Here is a 19,814-nt window from a genome sequence, read left to right as displayed (position 1 = left end):
AAATGATTATATTGCCTTCCATGGAGGAGTCAATAAAAGATTATAACTGCCCTACCATTGTGAAGAATCTTCATAAAGGAGGTACTCGTCGGCGTCATAGAATGAATCTTCCTCATCACTGCTGGAATAGGATAGGACAGGTACTGGAGCTGATAGATGGGTCACCCTGTTTGGAGAGACTGGAGGACTGGTTTTGTGGTTGGCTGACAATGTGACGGGATCGCTAGCTGCATCTGAAATCAACATAAAATAGCTGCATTTTAGTTACAGTAAATTATTGCCTTTTGAGCCAACCACAGGTTAAGATGAGGGCGCTTTTGGCAATACCACGCCATGTAAAATAGCGGCTGCCTAAGATTTGGAAATGTTGATAGAAAAAACAGATTTTTGTGTGAACTAAGCTGAGAACAGAATATGCCATTGAAGCAAATTTATGCATGGTTGTGTGTCCAAAGTTTTGGTAATCTAATCACACTGAGTACTTATTCTAGATTATTTTGTAATAAATTTTCTCCAAGAATCTAAGATTTTATGAGTTCTCACACAGCGTGCAGCATGGATTTGATTCAGTAACCACAGCATGACTGTACTTGAAATGAAAGCCATGTACTCTGTCATTTCTAAACAAAACCTGAGTAGGAAATGACCGCCTGCCTACAGAAGGTTAATTTTTGACCATGCAGGTGAAACATTAGTTATCCGCCCTGGGGGTAAGTGAAAATAATTGATGGAGTTTAGTTTGCTGAAATACGAGGTGAGGTATACCAGCTTTACATAATGTGTGACACGATTATCATGCCGGGTTTGTTTTGCTCTGGTAGGAAAATTTTTCAGTTACCTTCCTAGATGTCAGGATGTTATTTTCAATGAATTTTCTACACTGACAAAATCACAGCAATAGTCTTGCAATATGCTACCATCGACAGAGAAAGAGTCAAAAACAGACTTTTTACTATTCTTATTATGATGCTGTCTAAAACAAATCCATCTGTAATTTTCTATAATATATGTCCATGAAAAAATTGGGGTTTCTTAAAGATTTGAAGAATACCAAGGTTCGAGACAGATTAGAAATGTCATGAGTTTTGGCAATTCTCTATACATTTAAATCCTTGATGTCATTTCTAACAGGAATGATTTTAGCCGTGAAAGGTTTTTTAATGGACATGTAGTTCTAGTCTATTATAACAATTATAATATTTCTATTATGACACACGTTTCAACATGTGTGTTATATTTATAACTGTGTTTCTCTTCAAACTCACTAAAGACAGAATTGTTCATAGACAGGGCAAAATTCTAATGAAAAAACAGACTTTAATTATGGAAACAAAATGAACATCATCACAAAAATTGGATATACAGATTCATTTTGAAAACGTCTGAGCGCAGGGCCGGAGAGGTGTTGATCGGCAAATTTTCAAACAAATGACTAAATATGGCAGGATTAAACTGAAACCGATGGTTTGAAATAAGAAGCTGCCGTTCAGAGAGTTTGATAGCCAATAGTGAGGGGATTGCCAGACAGACAATATTGTCAGACAGGACATAGTCAAACATCTCTTCACATGTACTGGGTGGGGGTGGGAGTTGACATATTAACCCTTTGAGTTTGAGCGTCAAAGTCAATTTTTGTTGCCTATATCAAAATGTACACAAGTCAATTTTTTTTCTAATTTTTGCTAAAATTTTGATAAAAATCTAAAGCCAGTAAAATGTGATGTTCATTTGGTCCAATATTGTCAAAAAATGACAGAAAAATTCACGAAATAGGTAAAATATTCTCCACTATAATTTTGGTGGGAAAAATTGCAGCGCTCAAAGGGTTAATTCTGGAGATAGAAATGCTCCTTTTTTGTGCAGTCATATATTTGTATGATGTGCCTTAAGGAAGTGCTTCCAAACACTGACATTATTTATTGCAAAATGTTCAAAAGTTTCAATGTAATTTTGGCACTAGAATTTACATCCTGACTTTTTGCTGTTTTTCCTAGTGGTGGGTTTCCCACTATATTGGTGGTTGAACTCTGTGAATGGAAACAATAAAAGGGAAGAGTCAACGTTTGGTTTTGAAACCATCAAATGAGGATTTAGTTTGGAGGCTGAGGTTCCACACAGAATCTGTATAATATCGTTTGCAACGAGGTTATTTTTTATTTGGTCCTACCATAAACAATGCTTTCTCTTTTTGATGCTACAAAGCATATTAAATAGTTCAGTAATCCCTTTGTCACTGCAGTTTTTGTATGTTTATTTACATCTCTTTGTTACTCACCAATAAATACAACACTTGATATTAATTTTGATAATATTATTAATGAAAAATACATTTTGAAATTGTTAAGAAAACACAGGTTAATCAAGGGTACTTTGTAATATCCACACCAGGTAAATGAAACTGGCTTATTTGCAGAAAGTCAAAGTTACACAAATTCAAATATTAACCATGATGGCTACCGCCTTCTTTAAGTCAGACATAGCTGAACTTTTAACATGAATGAACATTATTGGGTTGTTTTCCTAGTATTCAGGTTATCTATTAATAGTTTCCTACCAGGAACAGAAAGTAACAAGGTTTAGCACTCAGAGGGCAAAATATCAGCCATAAAGGTGAAACACATTTCCTGAAAGTAGTAAAGTTTGTACAATTTTCTAAAATCTGACAGAGTCATTTCGCTCATACATATCAAACTTGACTTCTAAGCTCGCTCATGAACGACAATGCCTTTTTGTCATATCATTCCATCTTTTTTCCTATTTTAACAAATAATAAGTCGAACTGCACCATCAAAACAGAGCCTATATATAAAAGAGGACTCTCTCACAGACCCCTTGCTGGCTATCAACTATGGCTGGTAAAGCCTGGCTTATACCACAAGTCAGAATAGCTGACTCACCTCGCTCAGTCAGGCAACACCAGCTATATTACATAGCCTGCAGGAGCTGTGAGAGAGTCTAGGGTCAATAGTGGTCAACTTCATCGAAGGTTAAAAAACATGATATGACCAAGTGTTTGTAAAAAAATATTGTTATAAAGATGCTGCCTAGACGATTGCTAAAAATTGTACTTTCTTTAGCTTTCCTTTCTATAGAGAATTCAAAGCTATATTTCCAAACATAGGGGTCAAGTTAACACAATTCACATATTACTGTATACGATCAGCTGATTCACTATTATTACATTGTTGTAATATTATCTATTATTACAGCCCACAATAACAGACCATGGCTTGCTTTTACATTTAAAGCGCACACCACAAAGGAATCAAATAAACGCATGATACGCTGACATAACAATGTGGTTATATTGTCTGAAAGTGATTTAACACTGTCAAAGTGAGGACAGAAAATAGCAAGTTGAATGTAAAATGTCAGCTGCCTAGGAATATTTTTAACTTGGTATTACTGTTGTTAAATCTTCTAATATTGCTTCACTAAAGGCATGGTCAGCTTTTGAACGTGATACTAAAATCATGATAATCTGTTTTCTTTAATCTACTTATATTACACAGCGATGACAGGCTTGGCATGTAAGGTACTGACTGTATGTGTAGTTGATATTTAACATACACACTTGGGATAGGAATGTTACATTGCAGTGCGACAATCACTCTGATATATTACATGGAAATGACACATTCAGATTAATATTACACTAAGAATACGTTATGGGGTGAACTACATTACCAAGTGGAATACAGACAAACTATTGAAGTAGTATTTATATTGACATGCATGCATGAAATATGTATGACAGTCGAATACATGAAAATGGAACTATATGACGAGAATTCTGATATGCTAGAGAGAGATATATCTATTTTCAGGTGTTTCAATTAAAAATTGAAATTATTCTTGAATCACAAAATTGCACTGACATGAACAATAGCACTGGAACATACAGTGAGTTCACAACATAACAATTATTAACATTTTAACAACACACTGACCTTTTTTGTAAATATGAAACAAACATTTCACTGTGACCATAAACTGCAATTTTAATAGACTTCATGATTTAGAAGGGTATAATATCATACACAGACAGGCTGACATGCTATGGCAAAAACAGGTGCGAATAGATTAACCCACTAAAAGTGAAAGTGGGAAATTTTGAACGGCATGCTGTGATCATAGACAGTAGTGATATGCTGTGATATGGTGAAGCTTCAAACCTGAATGAACGTAACAGACACTGAAACATTGCATATCAGTTACATGGCTGGGCTATAACAGTACTAACGAGATGAATATACAACATTATTAAGACAGTACCTTCATCCTCATTCTCCTCTACACGCACATGTAAATGTTGCATTTTGGTCAAGATAAATTGAAAACAATCAGTACACGAGCCGGACAACATAGCAGGTCACCTGAAGGCACACCAACAACCAGCATGGGGCCCGGCATTTACACTACTCCACTGTGTTCATGCTTGTCACTTCCTCCAACAATGCACTGCTATTTTTATAACTCTTATCATCACCATACCAGCATTACTCCGGGTTCTTTGTGTAATATGCATATTGAGAGTGGGGGTGTTGTACTCTAATTGTACAGGCAATGATTGGATAGGGGCCGGAACAATCGGACACCAAAGAATGCCCACGTGAGCACCTAATACCATTGGAATAGATTTTAATCATGTACAATATATTGGGGGATTATTACATGAAGTTTTGAATTAATCGTTCGTGATTACTTTTATCCAATGCTGCATTTATGCAAATCAAGTCAATATCAACATTTGACCTCACTCTACAGACACCTAATTGGCAAAACCTATCATATGCCTTGTCAAGGCTGGTAAGTTGAAACAAATGACTCATAAATTTGCAGAATTTTCGACTGAAACTTTGGCTTTGTACATCGGTGGTGTCTTCACAGGTAGGAAGGGTCTTGTGGTTGTGCAGCAGTGACAGTAGAAGATTGATTCGAGAGCTGAGTATCAAACATTGTGGTGAGAATTCAAGTGGAAGAAGTCTGTGAAGAGGCATGTACCGGTATTACCTCTTGGAAAAGGAATGAATAAAATACAGAATATGACCAACAAGATGGGATGATGACCACTAAAGATACGTACCTGCCCCAGGCGTTTGTACAGACACATCTGGGATGACGCTGGTGTTTTGGCCATCACCAATCTTGATGTCTTCCACACACTCTATGGCTTCCTCTATGCTATTGCTGGACCCTGAAGCTGAGAAAGAAACACAGAGAGATGGAATGCCAGACATTTGTAGAGATCTTTGCTTCTTTCAGAGCCTGAGGTTTGGTGTCAGATTTGGAAAAATTTTTTGAGAGCACTGTCACATCGCAACCTTGCTAACAATGATGAAGTCTATCCACACAGTACACTGGCGATAGGTTTGACTAAATACAAGTGATTAATATCCCCTACTAGTCATTATCTTACACACAATGATCACAATGGCCACAAAGCAGAGATATTAAGTTTCCTTATCTCACATCAATTGAAGCATGAATATTTTAATTAATCCGCATAATGAAATGTTGTCGTTATTTTATGCAACTGTTCCTGATGACTGATTTTGTACGTTTCGTAAAACAGATTACACAAAGAACCAAAGACAGAATTCAGAATGTTGAGAGAGCCCTCTAGTGGTGGCTTTGGGGCAGTTTTGTATAGGCGAAAAACTTCCATACTGGATGTATGAATAAAGAATTTCTCGGCACACTGCACTGTAGCAAGCTGCTCTTTGAAACATAAGAAATATCGAATCTCTGAGAAAAATTAATTTTCACCATTTAAACGGATAATTTTTATTGGTATGGATATAAATTTTGCACAGATAGGGGGAACATTTTGTTTGAATTTGAGAAACGTCTGTCATGTGATAGAAAGAGATTACATACACAGATCATTTAACCTTCATTCTGTTATCCAAAATTATCTGTTTTAGTGTCAGGCCCTTGTCACTGTTCAGCAAGCAAATACAACAAAGTTGTACTTTGACACATTGATATACAAACTTCACAGTTTAACACAGAAGAACATTGAACAAGGTAATTTTTCTTTCTGATGAGTTTATTGACATGTACTGACCTGATGATTTGGACTTGATGGTGCCCTTGTCTCCGTAGCCATCGCTTTCAGGATAAGATTCTAGCTGAATCACTCCATTCATTGGATTGACTGCATTCTGAGAGAGAACACACTGATAAATAAAGTTACAAAAGCTTATCACAGTGAGAGAATCTCTCTCTCTCTCTCTCTCTCTCTCTCTCTCTCTCTCTCTCTCTCTCTCTCTCTCAGTACTCTTATCAGTTGATCACAGTGGCTGAAGTCCATCAAACCCCAAGAAATTTCACGTTTTTAAATTTTTGGGGGAATTATTTTTACAGCAGAGACATGACAATAAGACTTGCTGAAAACCAGTACAGTATTTTTTTTAACTAAAATAGAATGACCTGGAAATTATTTGTCGACATTCTGCTACATGGCACTCTGTATCCTAAGAATTTTGGACTGAATGCTACAACTTACAAGGAACAAAGCAATATATTGACCATTTGATATTCCACATAAATCACTTCAGTTGAAATTTCTCTGATTGAAACACTGGTAATTTTGTTTCAATGGGCCTTTAGAGACTGAAATTGTTGGTGTGAAATGAAAAGATTTCAAGTTGATCTTCATCAAATTCAGAAGACCTATCCGTTTTTAAACCTTTGCACCCTGACCCCTTGGTGACCTTTGACATCATACAGACACGTTTTACTGAGCCCGGTACAAAGGGTTAAAAGATCAGAAAGAGTTTCCAAAAGATATGAGTTGACAGTTTACGAAATACAATTTTTGAAAGAAATAATGCAAAAAAGGAAATTTCTCAGGCTTTGATGGTGATTTCTGTCCTTATTTGGGAAGTCCAACTGGTCTATTCAAAGATCATTACTACAAAGATTAAGAATCAGAATCTAATATGCAAATTTACGATGATTTGAAATGTTACAAATACAGCACACACATTCAAGGTGAAATTTGACAATGGTATCAACTCTCTTTTCATCCTCATTTTGTGAAAATATACAGAGATCACTTTCCAAATGGCAGAACTATTGTCCATCTTCCATCGTTATTTTCACCAAATCAAAATAAATCCTGATTGTACATTTGTAATGGGTTTTTCTAAAAAAACTGAACACATTTTTATCAGTAGTGTAACATTTGAAATCATCAAGATTATCATATACTATTCTATGGCTTTGTTTGCAACCTGGACACTTTTTAATACATTTTAGAGTGCACTTTGGGAGTATTTACAACAATAAAACTTTATGCAAGAATAAATATTGTACAAGAATACAGAAGTAAGAAAGCTTTACAGGAAACTGTTTAGATGCATTTTAACAAATTATTATGATCTTTCTGCAGAACATTGGAAAGTAGGCTGGGCTGGCGAGTTTTGACTTTTTATGATTTGTGTTAGGATGCCATGAATTTCAATCAACATAAAAAAGCATACGGCAGAGACACTAGTGCATTAATGATGAAATTATACAAACTACTGATGTTCTCAAAAAACATTTTCAGATGAATAAACATACTATCAGATAGTAAAAGAACAATGCACAAAGTCAACTTTTTATTTCCAGCCTTCAGGTTTTTTATAAATTACACGACAGAAAAGAAAGATGTTGTTCGTAAGGTCTTTATTTATCAACATTTACCAAATTTATTGAAGTTTAAATAATTTGAAACGAGAAAGAAAAAGGAATGGATATGTAGCACACAGAAGACTTGAGGAGTGCATAAGTTAATGTTGGTACTAGCAAAGAAATCCTCTCTCATAGACAGCCATGATTTGTCAACTATAGTACGGTATAACTACAATATTCGTCCGAACATAATACCCTGCTTGTGTGTAAGAATACTACATCACTTTGGCTGAGAAAGTGTTGCTGAGTTTTACTAGAAAAATCCATTCATTCAGTATTGATTCCCAGTTACCATCTACCGATATTCCTAGTTTTACCATCTTTTCAACGACAGTTGTCTATCAATATAAGAATCTGGTTTCTCAGTTGTGAAACCCTCCCTTGGAATTACAAAGTCTTGTGTTGCTAAATAAGGTTAGTATACTCGGACGAATATGTAGTACTTGTAAAATTGCAGAGGCCTGCATATTGTATGTATCTGCAGTTTGTTGTTCAAAATCTCCATTTTTTTCCTCTCAGATATAAACTACGTATGCAGAAAAACATGGCAACACATTGTAGAGGATTTCTTGCAGCAAGATCCAAGGTTTTCATATTTGAATTTTAATGGCACACAGGGAAAGTCAAAAACGTGTTAGTAATGCTACGACAGAACTTTACAGAAGGATATTTTCAGAAGATGCTACCATTTTACTGAAAGATTTACTAACACTGCATCACTCTTTACAGCAAAGGAACGCAGCGTGTGTGCAAACAAGCGCTTTTTACCTTTGAATGCCCTAAGATATACTCTCAAATGCATACATCAATAATCTGATATCAGACTGGCTCCCTACGGCTGAACTTTCAAATCCGTAAACGTGTGTATCTGTATTTTGATTTGGAGCCAAATTATATCAACCCAAGAGAGAGATCATTGACTTTTTTATCTTTAGTCTTTCCTCAATATCTTTAACCCAATCTTTCAGGTTAAACAACCAAAGCTAGGGGGAGTATCTATTCAATATTACGCTGTACCATTTTGAGATAAAAACCATGATGCTTCAATTTGTTGAAGGATGTAAGTTGAATTTAATTTGTATTTTGCAAGCTTTGTTCTGTTTCTCTGTAATTACATCATGAATATGCCTCTTTCAAATTCTGTGAAAGTGGCCATACTGAGAGATGGGGCAAACCTCAAAATGAAAAAACTGAAAATGGGTTCCCTTGCAATGTGAATTCTTTATGTGCTCAGCATCATATTTTTTCACCATTAGAAAGTTGGTGCACGCTAAGAATTGCAACCCATCGAGACTATTAAAGACAAAGACTGGCTGACGGAGATATTTCTGAGGGAAGAGAGAATCATTCTGAGCATATCATGTAATGCATTATTGCTGGAGTGGGTTGCATTAAGTTTTTGTGCTTTTTAGAGAATACTTTGAGCAGGGGTGCCAGAAGTTGAGATAGAACCTGTACTACCGCTATGAATGTACAAAGCAATGTGTTTGCACACAGTCACTACGTCCAAAACTGTAAGCACAAACTCTCTTACCCCTGGACTACCATCAGAGTCGATCTCCTCTACAAGTTGCTGGGGATGGCAAAAAACACAGTACATGCAAGCGGGTAAGTTATGGGAGGTTTTACACAGTAACAGGTAGCCATGCTTAAGGTCAGGCGCCCTCTAGAGTTACTACTTTGAAATGATATCATTGAGCATAGCATATTCCCATAAAACTATTATTTCAAGGGCATTCTCAGTTGTAGTTATAGACTTTACAAGCTGAAGATTTAGCAATCACAAGCGTCAAACAAACTTTTGGTTATTTTGGAATAAATACGCATGTTTTAGTTGAAAATTTCACATCAAAGAATTACTGACTTTTGACCCAAAGCCTAGAGGTGACTGCAAAGATATCATGATTATTAATCAGACATCTGAAATGCTGTTTTCCTCACAAACAGCAGGTTTGAACTGATGCTGAAGATTAAATATTTCCTACTTGACCAAGCTATGCCTGGTACACCAAAGCATACATACTGAATAAAAAAAATCAAGGTGAACTTTGAACTTTTTTGGAAAAAAATAGCGTAACAGAAATCAGACAGCCCACCCCATGTCCATCTTGCGATAAAATCCCATTTGTTTAGACTTAATCAAAACATGTGACAAGACTTTTGTGATTATATATGACACAGGTGAACTATCGAGCTTTGGCAACAGATTTAGAATGTCTGATAGGGGACTCACACAGCACTGCTACCTGGACTAGGGTGAGCTGGGTGTTAGTGGGGGATGTATGGCAATATGACGACACTTAACCAACTACAAACAAAAGCTACAGATGAAGGCATTACTGTTAACCATTCGAATGGCATGGTAGTCAAAGGGTACCAAAACTTTCACCGTCAACCATTCAACCATGATCACTTGACAAAAACAAATTTCTCTTCCTACCATCTACTCAATGGGTAAAAAAGTACTGTGGTCTGGAATGACCCAGTTTCAAGCAACAACCTCTCATCTAATACCAATCAAAGTAAACTTGGTTGTAAAATCAACAGTTGATTACATGTAAAAATAGTAGAAATATGAACTCATGTATTCTAGATGATATACTCAATTTCAAAAACATGTTAATTGCATGAAAAATATTTCATTTTTGTGATTTTTGACTGATTATCAGAAAACATCAGAATGGCCTTGAATTATTGACTGCAAATTGAAACTCATCAACAAGTGAGGAGCAATTCTTTTTGCCAAAGGTGAAAGGCCTTGTAATATGCAGAGTACAAAAAATCTTGCATAACGATGCTGTTACAATTCACAGAAAATTTGAAAAAAAATGGCACCAATGTACAAACAGTGTCAAAATAATTTGGAAAGTGTGAACCTACAAATTTTTCTGGAAGTAAACTGGGTAGACTGACATATAGTGCAAAAATACCCAAATCAAACCAGGCAGAATATACCATAGTGTACTTACCTTGGCCAATTGCAGTAGTACTATTGATTGCTTTATGGACTCCAGTAATTCCTGAAACAGAAAAAGAAGGAATTACACATAAAAACAGGAAAAAAAAAACAGGTGATCTTTTCACAGAACAAGTTCCACTTGCGTCATATAAACCGTGCTACCTGACTGACTGCAGAAAGTAAAAAGCTGGCAGCAGCTGGGGCTGTGGAAATATAGTCTTCCTATAAATAAATAAACGCCTCAGTCTGAGAACCGACTTATGTGAGAGATATTTGCTATATTTACAGAGGATGAGTTTATTCATATTTGATTTATAACCTGAGAGCCATGCTCTGAAAGTCCTAAACTGGGGTTAAGCCAGGTAACAGAGAAAATTTATGCAGTAGTCTATATGTGGACTGCTATGCACACATGCTGACGTTCAAGATTTACACTGATTATGTCACCTGACAATAAAAAATATCAACAACAAAATTTCTGATGGTCTTCTTTCATGATAGATCTCAAAAAAATTGACAATTTAAGAATTAAGTTCCCTGGCACATGAAAGGTATCTTGTAATTTTTTGATACTCTACGAGCACTGCACTGTGACTTGGTCATTTTATCAAAGGCACTATGAGTCACACGGAGAAAGGTCAATTTTTGTCAAAATAGTCTGATTGGCACTGTTTCAGGTCTACATCTAAAATGACTGTCACTGACAGTGGAAATGGCAGCCAAGAAACCGGCGACAAAATTTTTGAAACAAAAAAATCAAACCTTTGAAGAAAAACCAGTGACTTGAATCTGATGATTCCTTTTATACTGTACCTTCAAAATTTCTTTCTGGTTAAAATTCAAAGCAAACAGATTGGCTTCAAAAAGACATACAAACTATATTCTGGTATTGACACTGTATGCTGAGAGATTGTTCTTTCCAACAGTAACTTAAATATGGGAGAGTTGAACTGGTGAATTGTGGGCAGATACGGGCTATCAGAGTTTCAAGACCAGATTAAGACTGTAAATCACACACACACTTCCCAACAGCCACTGGTGTACCTGAACAAAGCCCGGATTCAAAAATTTTATTTGAATGCCTGAATAACAAGACTTGATTGCTTTATAGAAAGCAATAATGCCTGTCGGGCACTTCAGTTTTTAAAACCCTGTCAAAATAAAATAAAATAAAATGCTGTCAAACTTGGCTGTAGTTGTTGTGATTCCAGATAGGAAGTTGTAAAATGCTCTATCACTAGATAGCAACGCAACCAATTGATAAACCTTACACACTACGTCTGTGGGAATGGAAATGTATCTGACATTTTGGCTGACATTACTCTTCTTCTGAAATGACTTAGAATGACTTGTTACACTGAGTAAAATTCACACAAAGAAATCTTTGCCAAAAAGAATCACTCAATATTTACTAGAACATCTGACACATTCATATTTGTGGCTGCAATTATTACAAAATTACGTTTTCTTGTGTGCCTACTGTATACAGAAATTTGTACATTGGATCTTATTGCACCGACATGACAAAATTTAAGCATGTGTCCATATCGTTTATTCAGTCAGATAGCCTTTGAAAACCTTCTTATTTTGTCAGGTACTGACAGGATGTGAGTTTCTGCTCTTTAGAAGACAATGTATTGTTCTGGGATCCATGCAGTGTACTGACCAACCCATCTGTAAAAGTACACGTGTACCAAGACTAGAACACTACAGTAACATAGTTACCATCAAACAATTAAAATATACAAGTCAATGAGTGGGATTAAAGCAGTACCTATTACTTGTAAGTACTCCATAATTTACTATATTGACACAAACAGATTACCGGTAGCAAAACTAGCCAACCGCATGGAAACTCAACATCATATATCAATGACACTGCACTTTGATTTAACTTAAAAAAAAGACCTAGAGTTTGTTAAATTGTACACCAAATTGTCACTTGAAGTTTTTTTGCATTCTTGAGGTTTATGTTGTCAAAGTGTGGATGCAAACAATTTTGTGGATACAGATGATACAACTGATCATTTCAACATAAAATTTTTCATTTTTTATATTTTTCACTGACTTCAATCTTCTTTAGTTTTCACATTCTTTAATTTTTTGAATTGTCATTTTATTTCAGCCAATATGTATCTACAACTTACAATTCAAACATATGTCCAAACATTACCATTTTCACAAATTTGTGTATCTATCTATCTATCTATCAATATATATATAAATATATATATATATATATATATATATATATATATTACTGAACTATTATTTTAAGAGCCAGTTACTCAAACTGTTGATGATTTTTTCATAGTTTTGCCTTTAATGTCAACTATGGTTTGTTGTTCTAATCCCCAGTACACAGTATTCAGCTTGTCAACTCAGCCTGTACATGTGTTGACTGCATTATTATTGTTGTTGAGTGAATTCTAGCCCGGACTAGAAATCAAACGTAAACAATAACAGTACAGTTTACATAATAGATGCAATGTTGAAAAGCTAAATAGTGGGTGTTGTAACATGTTTAGGGAGTAGAACAAGAAACTACAGTTGACAATCATATGAAAACAAAAATAATGGAAAAAATAAACAAAAGTTAGAGAGTAACCGTCCCCTTTAAAAAATGCAAGATCTGACTGTAAGAGTCATCCATATCTACCTTGATGTAAAATTAAATTAAACAGATTTCCACAAACATTTGTGATATGTCAAAAAATATTTTGTCTGAGCTCAGATTTCATGGATTTATAAATTACATTATATCCTGCATAAAAGAGCACTGAAATGTCATACACTGTGCAAACAGAATGATACAGTTTACGAAAAGCAGAACAATATTCATTGTATTTTTCTAGATACACAGAAGTTTCTTTGAATTTCACAGCTGCCTTGTCATACGGAGCACATACGAACAAAACTGCCAGCCCCTCCCTCAAGTCAAATGAAACGTTCTAAATTGCATATATGACTTGCTTGGTACATGCAAGTTTAAAAACCAACACTTCCCATGAAAATCACACACTGTACTTCTGCTATTTGAGTCATTGACTGGCTATGAGTCAAATACATATCTGGCTCCATGCCTTTGAAAACCATAGAAATTAACTTTGACGACTTCTTCTGTGTCATTGTTCTGTGTACATCTTACATTTTCTTGGAATATTATTTACAGCATGTTGAAATACCCCATATTTAGCTTGACATCAAATTGCATTTGATGGGCTTTGGTCAGGTGAGGTGCATTGTTATCGTTGCAAACTGAATGCAGACAACAAGAAGACCTTTACTCCTCAACAATAACAGTGCATATCAAGTGTGTGCGTTATGTACAGGTGTACTGGTGCTTGGGTGTATGCCGTATTGACAAACTCAAAACAAATATTGTACATGTTTATCTATGCATTGTCAGGAATGGACAAAGGAACTAAAATCAACACAATAATATAATTACATTGAAAAACACTAGTATAACAGTTAACAGTGACTGGGGTTTTAATGAAAGTGTACCCTTTTCATGGGATCTATGCTTTTGCTCTGACAATAGAAGTCAGGCCTTGAGTCTGACTGTGGCACAGACAATCCAAATCAGGCATTGAGTTTGACTATGGCACATACCATGGAATCTCCCCTTCCGTCATGTAATAAAGAATTTGACATTTTGGGCCAAGTCAATACTCTCTGAATAAAAATTTTGTATCTTCCAAAATTGAAAATCATTACATGATTTTAAAGATCAAAACATTATGGAGTGTACAGTGTACGGTATGTATGTGTGAAAACCTCATAGGAACACATTTTAACAGGCATCTTTGGTAGCCAATGGTGTTTAAGTCCCAAGCCATATTGCCCATGCGGTCAAGTTCAAAGCACAATATTTGATTTGGTGGTACATCACCAAGATTACATATTACTATGCAACCATATCATATCACTAACTATATTTACCGTGTCATTTCCAATTACCTACAACTATAAGAGTTTGAAAACTTGATCAATGTGATGTGAAAACTGAAAAAAGCCCAGGGTGCATCCATCTTGCATCCGTCAACTTCAACGCTAGATGAATATAAATTGTAGCTGGTTCTCTCCTGTATATGTACCTCTATTGACTCTGAAACTTTCAAAATCTAACTAAAGTCAACAACATCCCTACACCATGTACTTGGCAAAGCTTCACTTCAAAATCAATGATCAACAGTATGTAAATCTTTTCTTTAATTTTTAGATCACTCTGGTTTTATTCATAGCTGAGAAAAAAAATTCTGGCTTCTTTGATCACTACAGTCAATCTAAAAGGGCGATATACACCAAATGACATAGTTGCAGATTTTGAACCGGGACAAATTCAAAACAAAAACTAGCACTGAGCTTGGACAAAATAAAAACTGGCATTAGAAACAAAACTAACTCAGTAACTGACATAGAATATACTGGACTATGCGAACTTGTGGGAATCTTGTTTCAAACGATGTATCAAAATTTCACTCATATCCGTATGTTAGTTTAAACATCTTATTGACTAGCTGGAAGTACGCTTTATATGAGGGTTGACTAGCAAAGAAAATTTTTATCGACTATCTAACCCAAGTTCCTTGTTTTAAACCCATTGCCTCTCTGGGGCAACAGCTGGAGGTATCAGCGTCTACCGTATTCTGGAGCTAAAATAAGCTCCGGCTCGTAAGAATAGGCCTAGTTGTGAGGAACAGTTCCCAGAAAAAATTCGTCATTTTTAACAAGAAGCTAAAAGTAATTTATTCTAAGTACCATTAGAACAAATCTACAGACAAAAAGTTCTTCAAAAATAAAATGTTTCATTCTGGCTACAAAGGGGTTTCTTTTTTGTTCTCAGTGCCTTCATTCAAAACGTTTGACAACGGACAAATATTTTACATGATGCTGCATTTCATCCACTCTAAGTCAAACATCACTGGCGGATTTTTTATGGATTAATGGCGCCTAATAAAATTGTGGTAAAACACTTTGTTATGGTTACCAGGATAAATAAACTTCCTCCGTTGTCAAAGCGCAATACGTGGTGCATTAAAGTTGTCCATTTCACAGTGCTTCTCATCCATTTCCGTGTGTTGAATTTTACATTTTTTTGTAAAAACAAACAAATCTACGTTATATAACTCTTTATATTTTCTGTGCTTTCTTTTTGTCTTTTCTATACCACACTTGCCCACTTGAAAATATTCACTAAAACAAGTAAATAAAATATAGCTAAATATAGGAAAATTGTACGGAATGCTATGGAAAATTTGTGTGACAAAGCAACAAGCATATAGCTAACATGTCACAGCAAATGATATTAAATAATACAGTATTGTAGCTATATTTAGAACATGTAACAGCTGAGCATGGAACAGTTTGGTAAACACTAGTTCTAAATAGTCTCCCATTTTCAGGTACACAGCACATGGGAGATCAGACACTGGGACTCAAAATCACTGCATACTGTGAACGTTTGATTGAGAAAAAATAAATGCTAATTTCACATTTTCTGTGCCTGGAATTTACTCAATGATACCGATGATTACAGAAGCAGATTATCCATGCTCTCTGGTTCAAAGTATAAATAATCATTTTACATCATACGTTAATAACGTCAGAAATTTGCGTGTGCTCAAAATGTGGCACTGAAGACCTATTCCATTACTTTGACTGTTTCAAGGAACCCCTATCACGATGCCTGTGCAGGTACATGTGTGTGTGTGTGTGTGTGTGTGTGTGTGTGTGTGTGTGTGTGTGTGTGTATGTGTGTGTGTGTTTCACAGTTTCTGATTCTTCCTATATACATTCTCTCTTATCGTGTAATTTACATGGTGTCCTCTCTATCATACTGGTACATATATTTCATGCATAAATGTCTACAAGACTGGTTCTGAACATCCATCATTTGTTTGATTTTACTCAAAAGAGGACATCTCAGAGAGATGGTACTCTTTGTGATGTACCTCAACAATTGTCAAAAAGTCTACTACAAAGGTATCGCTATCAGTTGGTTTTGAATGTAACACATATCACATACCAGTGTAACATTAACCCTTTGAGAGCCTAAGTCAATTTTTGTCGCCTTTATAAAATGTACCCAAGTCCAATTTTTTTTCAGATTTTTGCCAAAAGTTTTGATTAAAAACTGTAGCCAATAAAATGTGATGTTCATTTCGTCCAAAATTATCAAAAAAATTACAGAAAAATTCATAAAAATCGTTTAAATCTTGCACTAAAATTCTGGTGGGAAAATTACAGCTCTCAAAGGGTTAACCTTTGAGAGCCATTATTTTTCCCACCAAAATTTTCGTGCAACATATTACCTCTTTTTTATGAATTTTCCTGTGACTTTTTTGATAATTTTCAACAAAGTTGACATCATTTTTCATGGGCTACAGTTTTTCATAAAAATTTTGGCAAAAATCTGAAAAAAATTGACTTGGGTATATTTTGTAAAGCCAACATAAATTGACTTTGGCGCTCAAAGGTTTAATCTGTACCGTAAGCAACATTGACATCAAGGAAAGTTATTGACTTTCTGCCAAAATCGAGGGCCGGGTTCATCTATATAGCAAATGGATGTACCAACTCTTCCCTATTTCTTTGTTTTGGTCCAACTACCCAATGAACATAATAGGGCTGTACCAATGTATGGTGATAGGGGGTCGAAAATGCACATCTAAAAGAGAGATACTCCTTACCGAAGCTGATGTTCTGAGTTTTTGATATTTCTGTTTCTCCTCTTCATCCTCACACTTGTCGATTTTGACCTGGAGCTGACTCTCTTGCTCGATCAAAATTTGAAGGTAAGCGTCCGCCTCCACCAGCTTCTTGTCAAAGTCTTCCAGAGTATAAAGTGTAAAGTTGTCAGAGATATTGGTGTACTGCAGAGGAAATGATCAGCAAAAATTAGAATAAATGAGAAGGCCTACAATCATAAACACAAAATTGACTTGCATAATTATGACTGCAACAGTACTCTTGTGCCATGTTGGAAAGAAATTGGTTCAGACAGTCCATGGGTAGCTTGGATTGTCACAAGACAGAGGTCTGAAAAATTTTGTACTTAGCAGGAATAATAAATTAATTAATTCTGTAAAAAATTGAGGAAAGGATGTGTAAATGTACATGAAGTTCAATATCTAAATCTCCAAATTCCTACATGGTTACGGTTTATGGATTTACAACTCTTTGTCTTCTCTCTGCAAACAATTGTGTGTGCAAGGCAGTCCTGTGTGACCATGACCCTGTGACCATGACTTTTGTACTGTGACATGACTGATCAATGTATATTACCATGTTAAGTTTGACGCACTATGCAAGTATGAATTCTTGTACTTTGGTTAAACCCTTGATGAGTGGCTTATAAAGTTTGGATGACGAAACACTTTATGTCTGCTTATATGCCAGTGAATTATTTACTCATAGGTTTAAAACCATTTTCCGCAGGTAGTTTTGTGATTCTGCAATGTTGACAAAGCTTTTTTAACAAAATTTCATTGTTTTATGGAACGGCATGCCCACAACACCACAGCGACATTTTTTAGAAGATACTGGAAGCAATGCAATGGTATTGGGGCAGGACAGTGTCCCAAGCTGATAACACTGAATAAATTCTTGTGTCATCAAGCAGATCGATCTCCGCTTCCTGGTGTGAACTTCATGTCACTGAGCAGGGCACATTGCTCTTGAAACACTGGAAAATACTCTTATACTACACCAACAGCCATGAGGAAAATTTCCCATTTCTTTTCAATTTTGGACTTTAAGTACAGAGAGTAATATTTTATGAATGCACAGAAGTGATTTGTCACTTGTGACGCTATTGAAACATTTACCCCCGATACATAAAAGAAACAAATCTATCTTGTAATCAATTTCCATGGCTTTTAAAATACCAATATGATAATAAATTTGATATGATAATAAGAGTTTGTTTAATTGAAGAGACTAACGTGACTTAATAAAATCAATTTTCTCTACTTTGGAATAATGAAATTGTAAGTATTATCATCATCAGAAAAGCAGTTCCCCACCACCTGTTGATATCAAGACATGAAACGGATAATTAAACTGTTGCACATCTCAACAACCAAAAGCTGAATTTAGCCTGTACAACAACCGAAAGCTGAATTTAGCCTATTTCATTTTTCAGCATATTTATGGGCTGTATAATTTATGTTAAGCCTGTGTAAAGTCGTCATCATTCAGTTAACCAGTAATGACATAATGGTGTTGAGACAACATTGACATATTATAACAGCCAAAAAATATCTTTCATATCTACTCTTCAATCATGTCAACAAGCAAAAAGTCAACAGACATGTCACAATGACCTTGTATTTGCTAAACAAGTTGCATTTTCAGTCATAAATAAATTTTCATGATCAAGAATTTAAAATCTTTAAAGTCATATCTCTGATGAAGTAAAATTATACACTTAACATTCACTGCTTTTTTAGATAAAATATCATCTAGCATAGTAAATTACTAACTCAAATATTTCAAATTAGTGGAAGATGACACTATGATACCAATGATTTTCCACATTTTTTGTGTCATAATGTTTGTCACTCCACAACGCCTTGGCAAAATTAAATGGCACAGTGCCGCAAATATATGTTCCATTCTGTGAAAAATACGAAACATGCTTTATACACTGCCAGGCACTTCAAAATAAAACAAATGTTAGCTATATACGCAAGTGCTTAAATAATTTTTAAAATTTACACTGAAATGATTTAAACATTATACTGAAAAGGGTTCTAGGTTTGGTCGAGGAAAGGACTGAATTAGCGTACAGCATCTGATTTTGTTCAGTGTCTATTTTTATCATTGATGTGAGTCATCTTCCGTAATCTGTACCCTGAGTGACAAACAAAATATGGAAAACAAACAAACCTGGGGCTAAACTGTTCATGTAGATGAAAACCACTGGAAATGATCTGTGCCGGGAATGATTATGATGTTATCGTGATCAACAGGTGAATGAATTGTCATTGAGGGAGAGAAATTGATGTTAAAATTAAGCCTGTTGTTTGTAATACTTTTGGAATTTTTTGCATATGTATCTAAATTAGCGCTGTCATTTTAATACACAGACTACAATATTTACACGGACAGATTTGGAAAGGTCAAATTATGAAGGCCTCATTGGAGGTGCCAGGTTGTACTGTGG

The 19,814-nt window shown here is 35.3% G+C and overlaps 1 protein-coding gene across 8 annotated transcripts in view; it reads right to left on the bottom strand.

The window, feature by feature from the left end:
- The window catches only part of LOC139138698 (oxysterol-binding protein-related protein 9-like), a 57,258-nt gene that overhangs the window by 10,521 nt on the left and 26,923 nt on the right, over positions 1–19,814 (bottom strand). For 2 of the 8 annotated variants that reach the window (XM_070707194.1, XM_070707196.1), the window contains 6 exons: positions 17,338–17,520; positions 10,653–10,703; positions 9,218–9,256; positions 6,071–6,182; positions 5,087–5,203; positions 56–233 (listed from right to left, as the gene is read on the bottom strand). In XM_070707194.1, the coding sequence (XP_070563295.1) occupies positions 56–233; positions 5,087–5,203; positions 6,071–6,182; positions 9,218–9,256; positions 10,653–10,703; positions 17,338–17,520 (680 nt within the window). The remainder of the gene's footprint in view (positions 1–55; positions 234–5,086; positions 5,204–6,070; positions 6,183–9,217; positions 9,257–10,652; positions 10,704–17,337; positions 17,521–19,814) is intronic. The other 6 variants (XM_070707195.1, XM_070707197.1, XM_070707198.1 and 3 more) reach the window with 3 other exon arrangements.

The sequence above is a fragment of the Ptychodera flava genome, chromosome 8 (assembly GCF_041260155.1).
Source record: "Ptychodera flava strain L36383 chromosome 8, AS_Pfla_20210202, whole genome shotgun sequence".
NCBI classification, from domain to species: domain Eukaryota; kingdom Metazoa; phylum Hemichordata; class Enteropneusta; family Ptychoderidae; genus Ptychodera; species Ptychodera flava.
The sequence above is the reverse complement of the archived record's forward strand: the minus strand, read 5'-3'. Positions and strand labels throughout refer to the sequence as shown.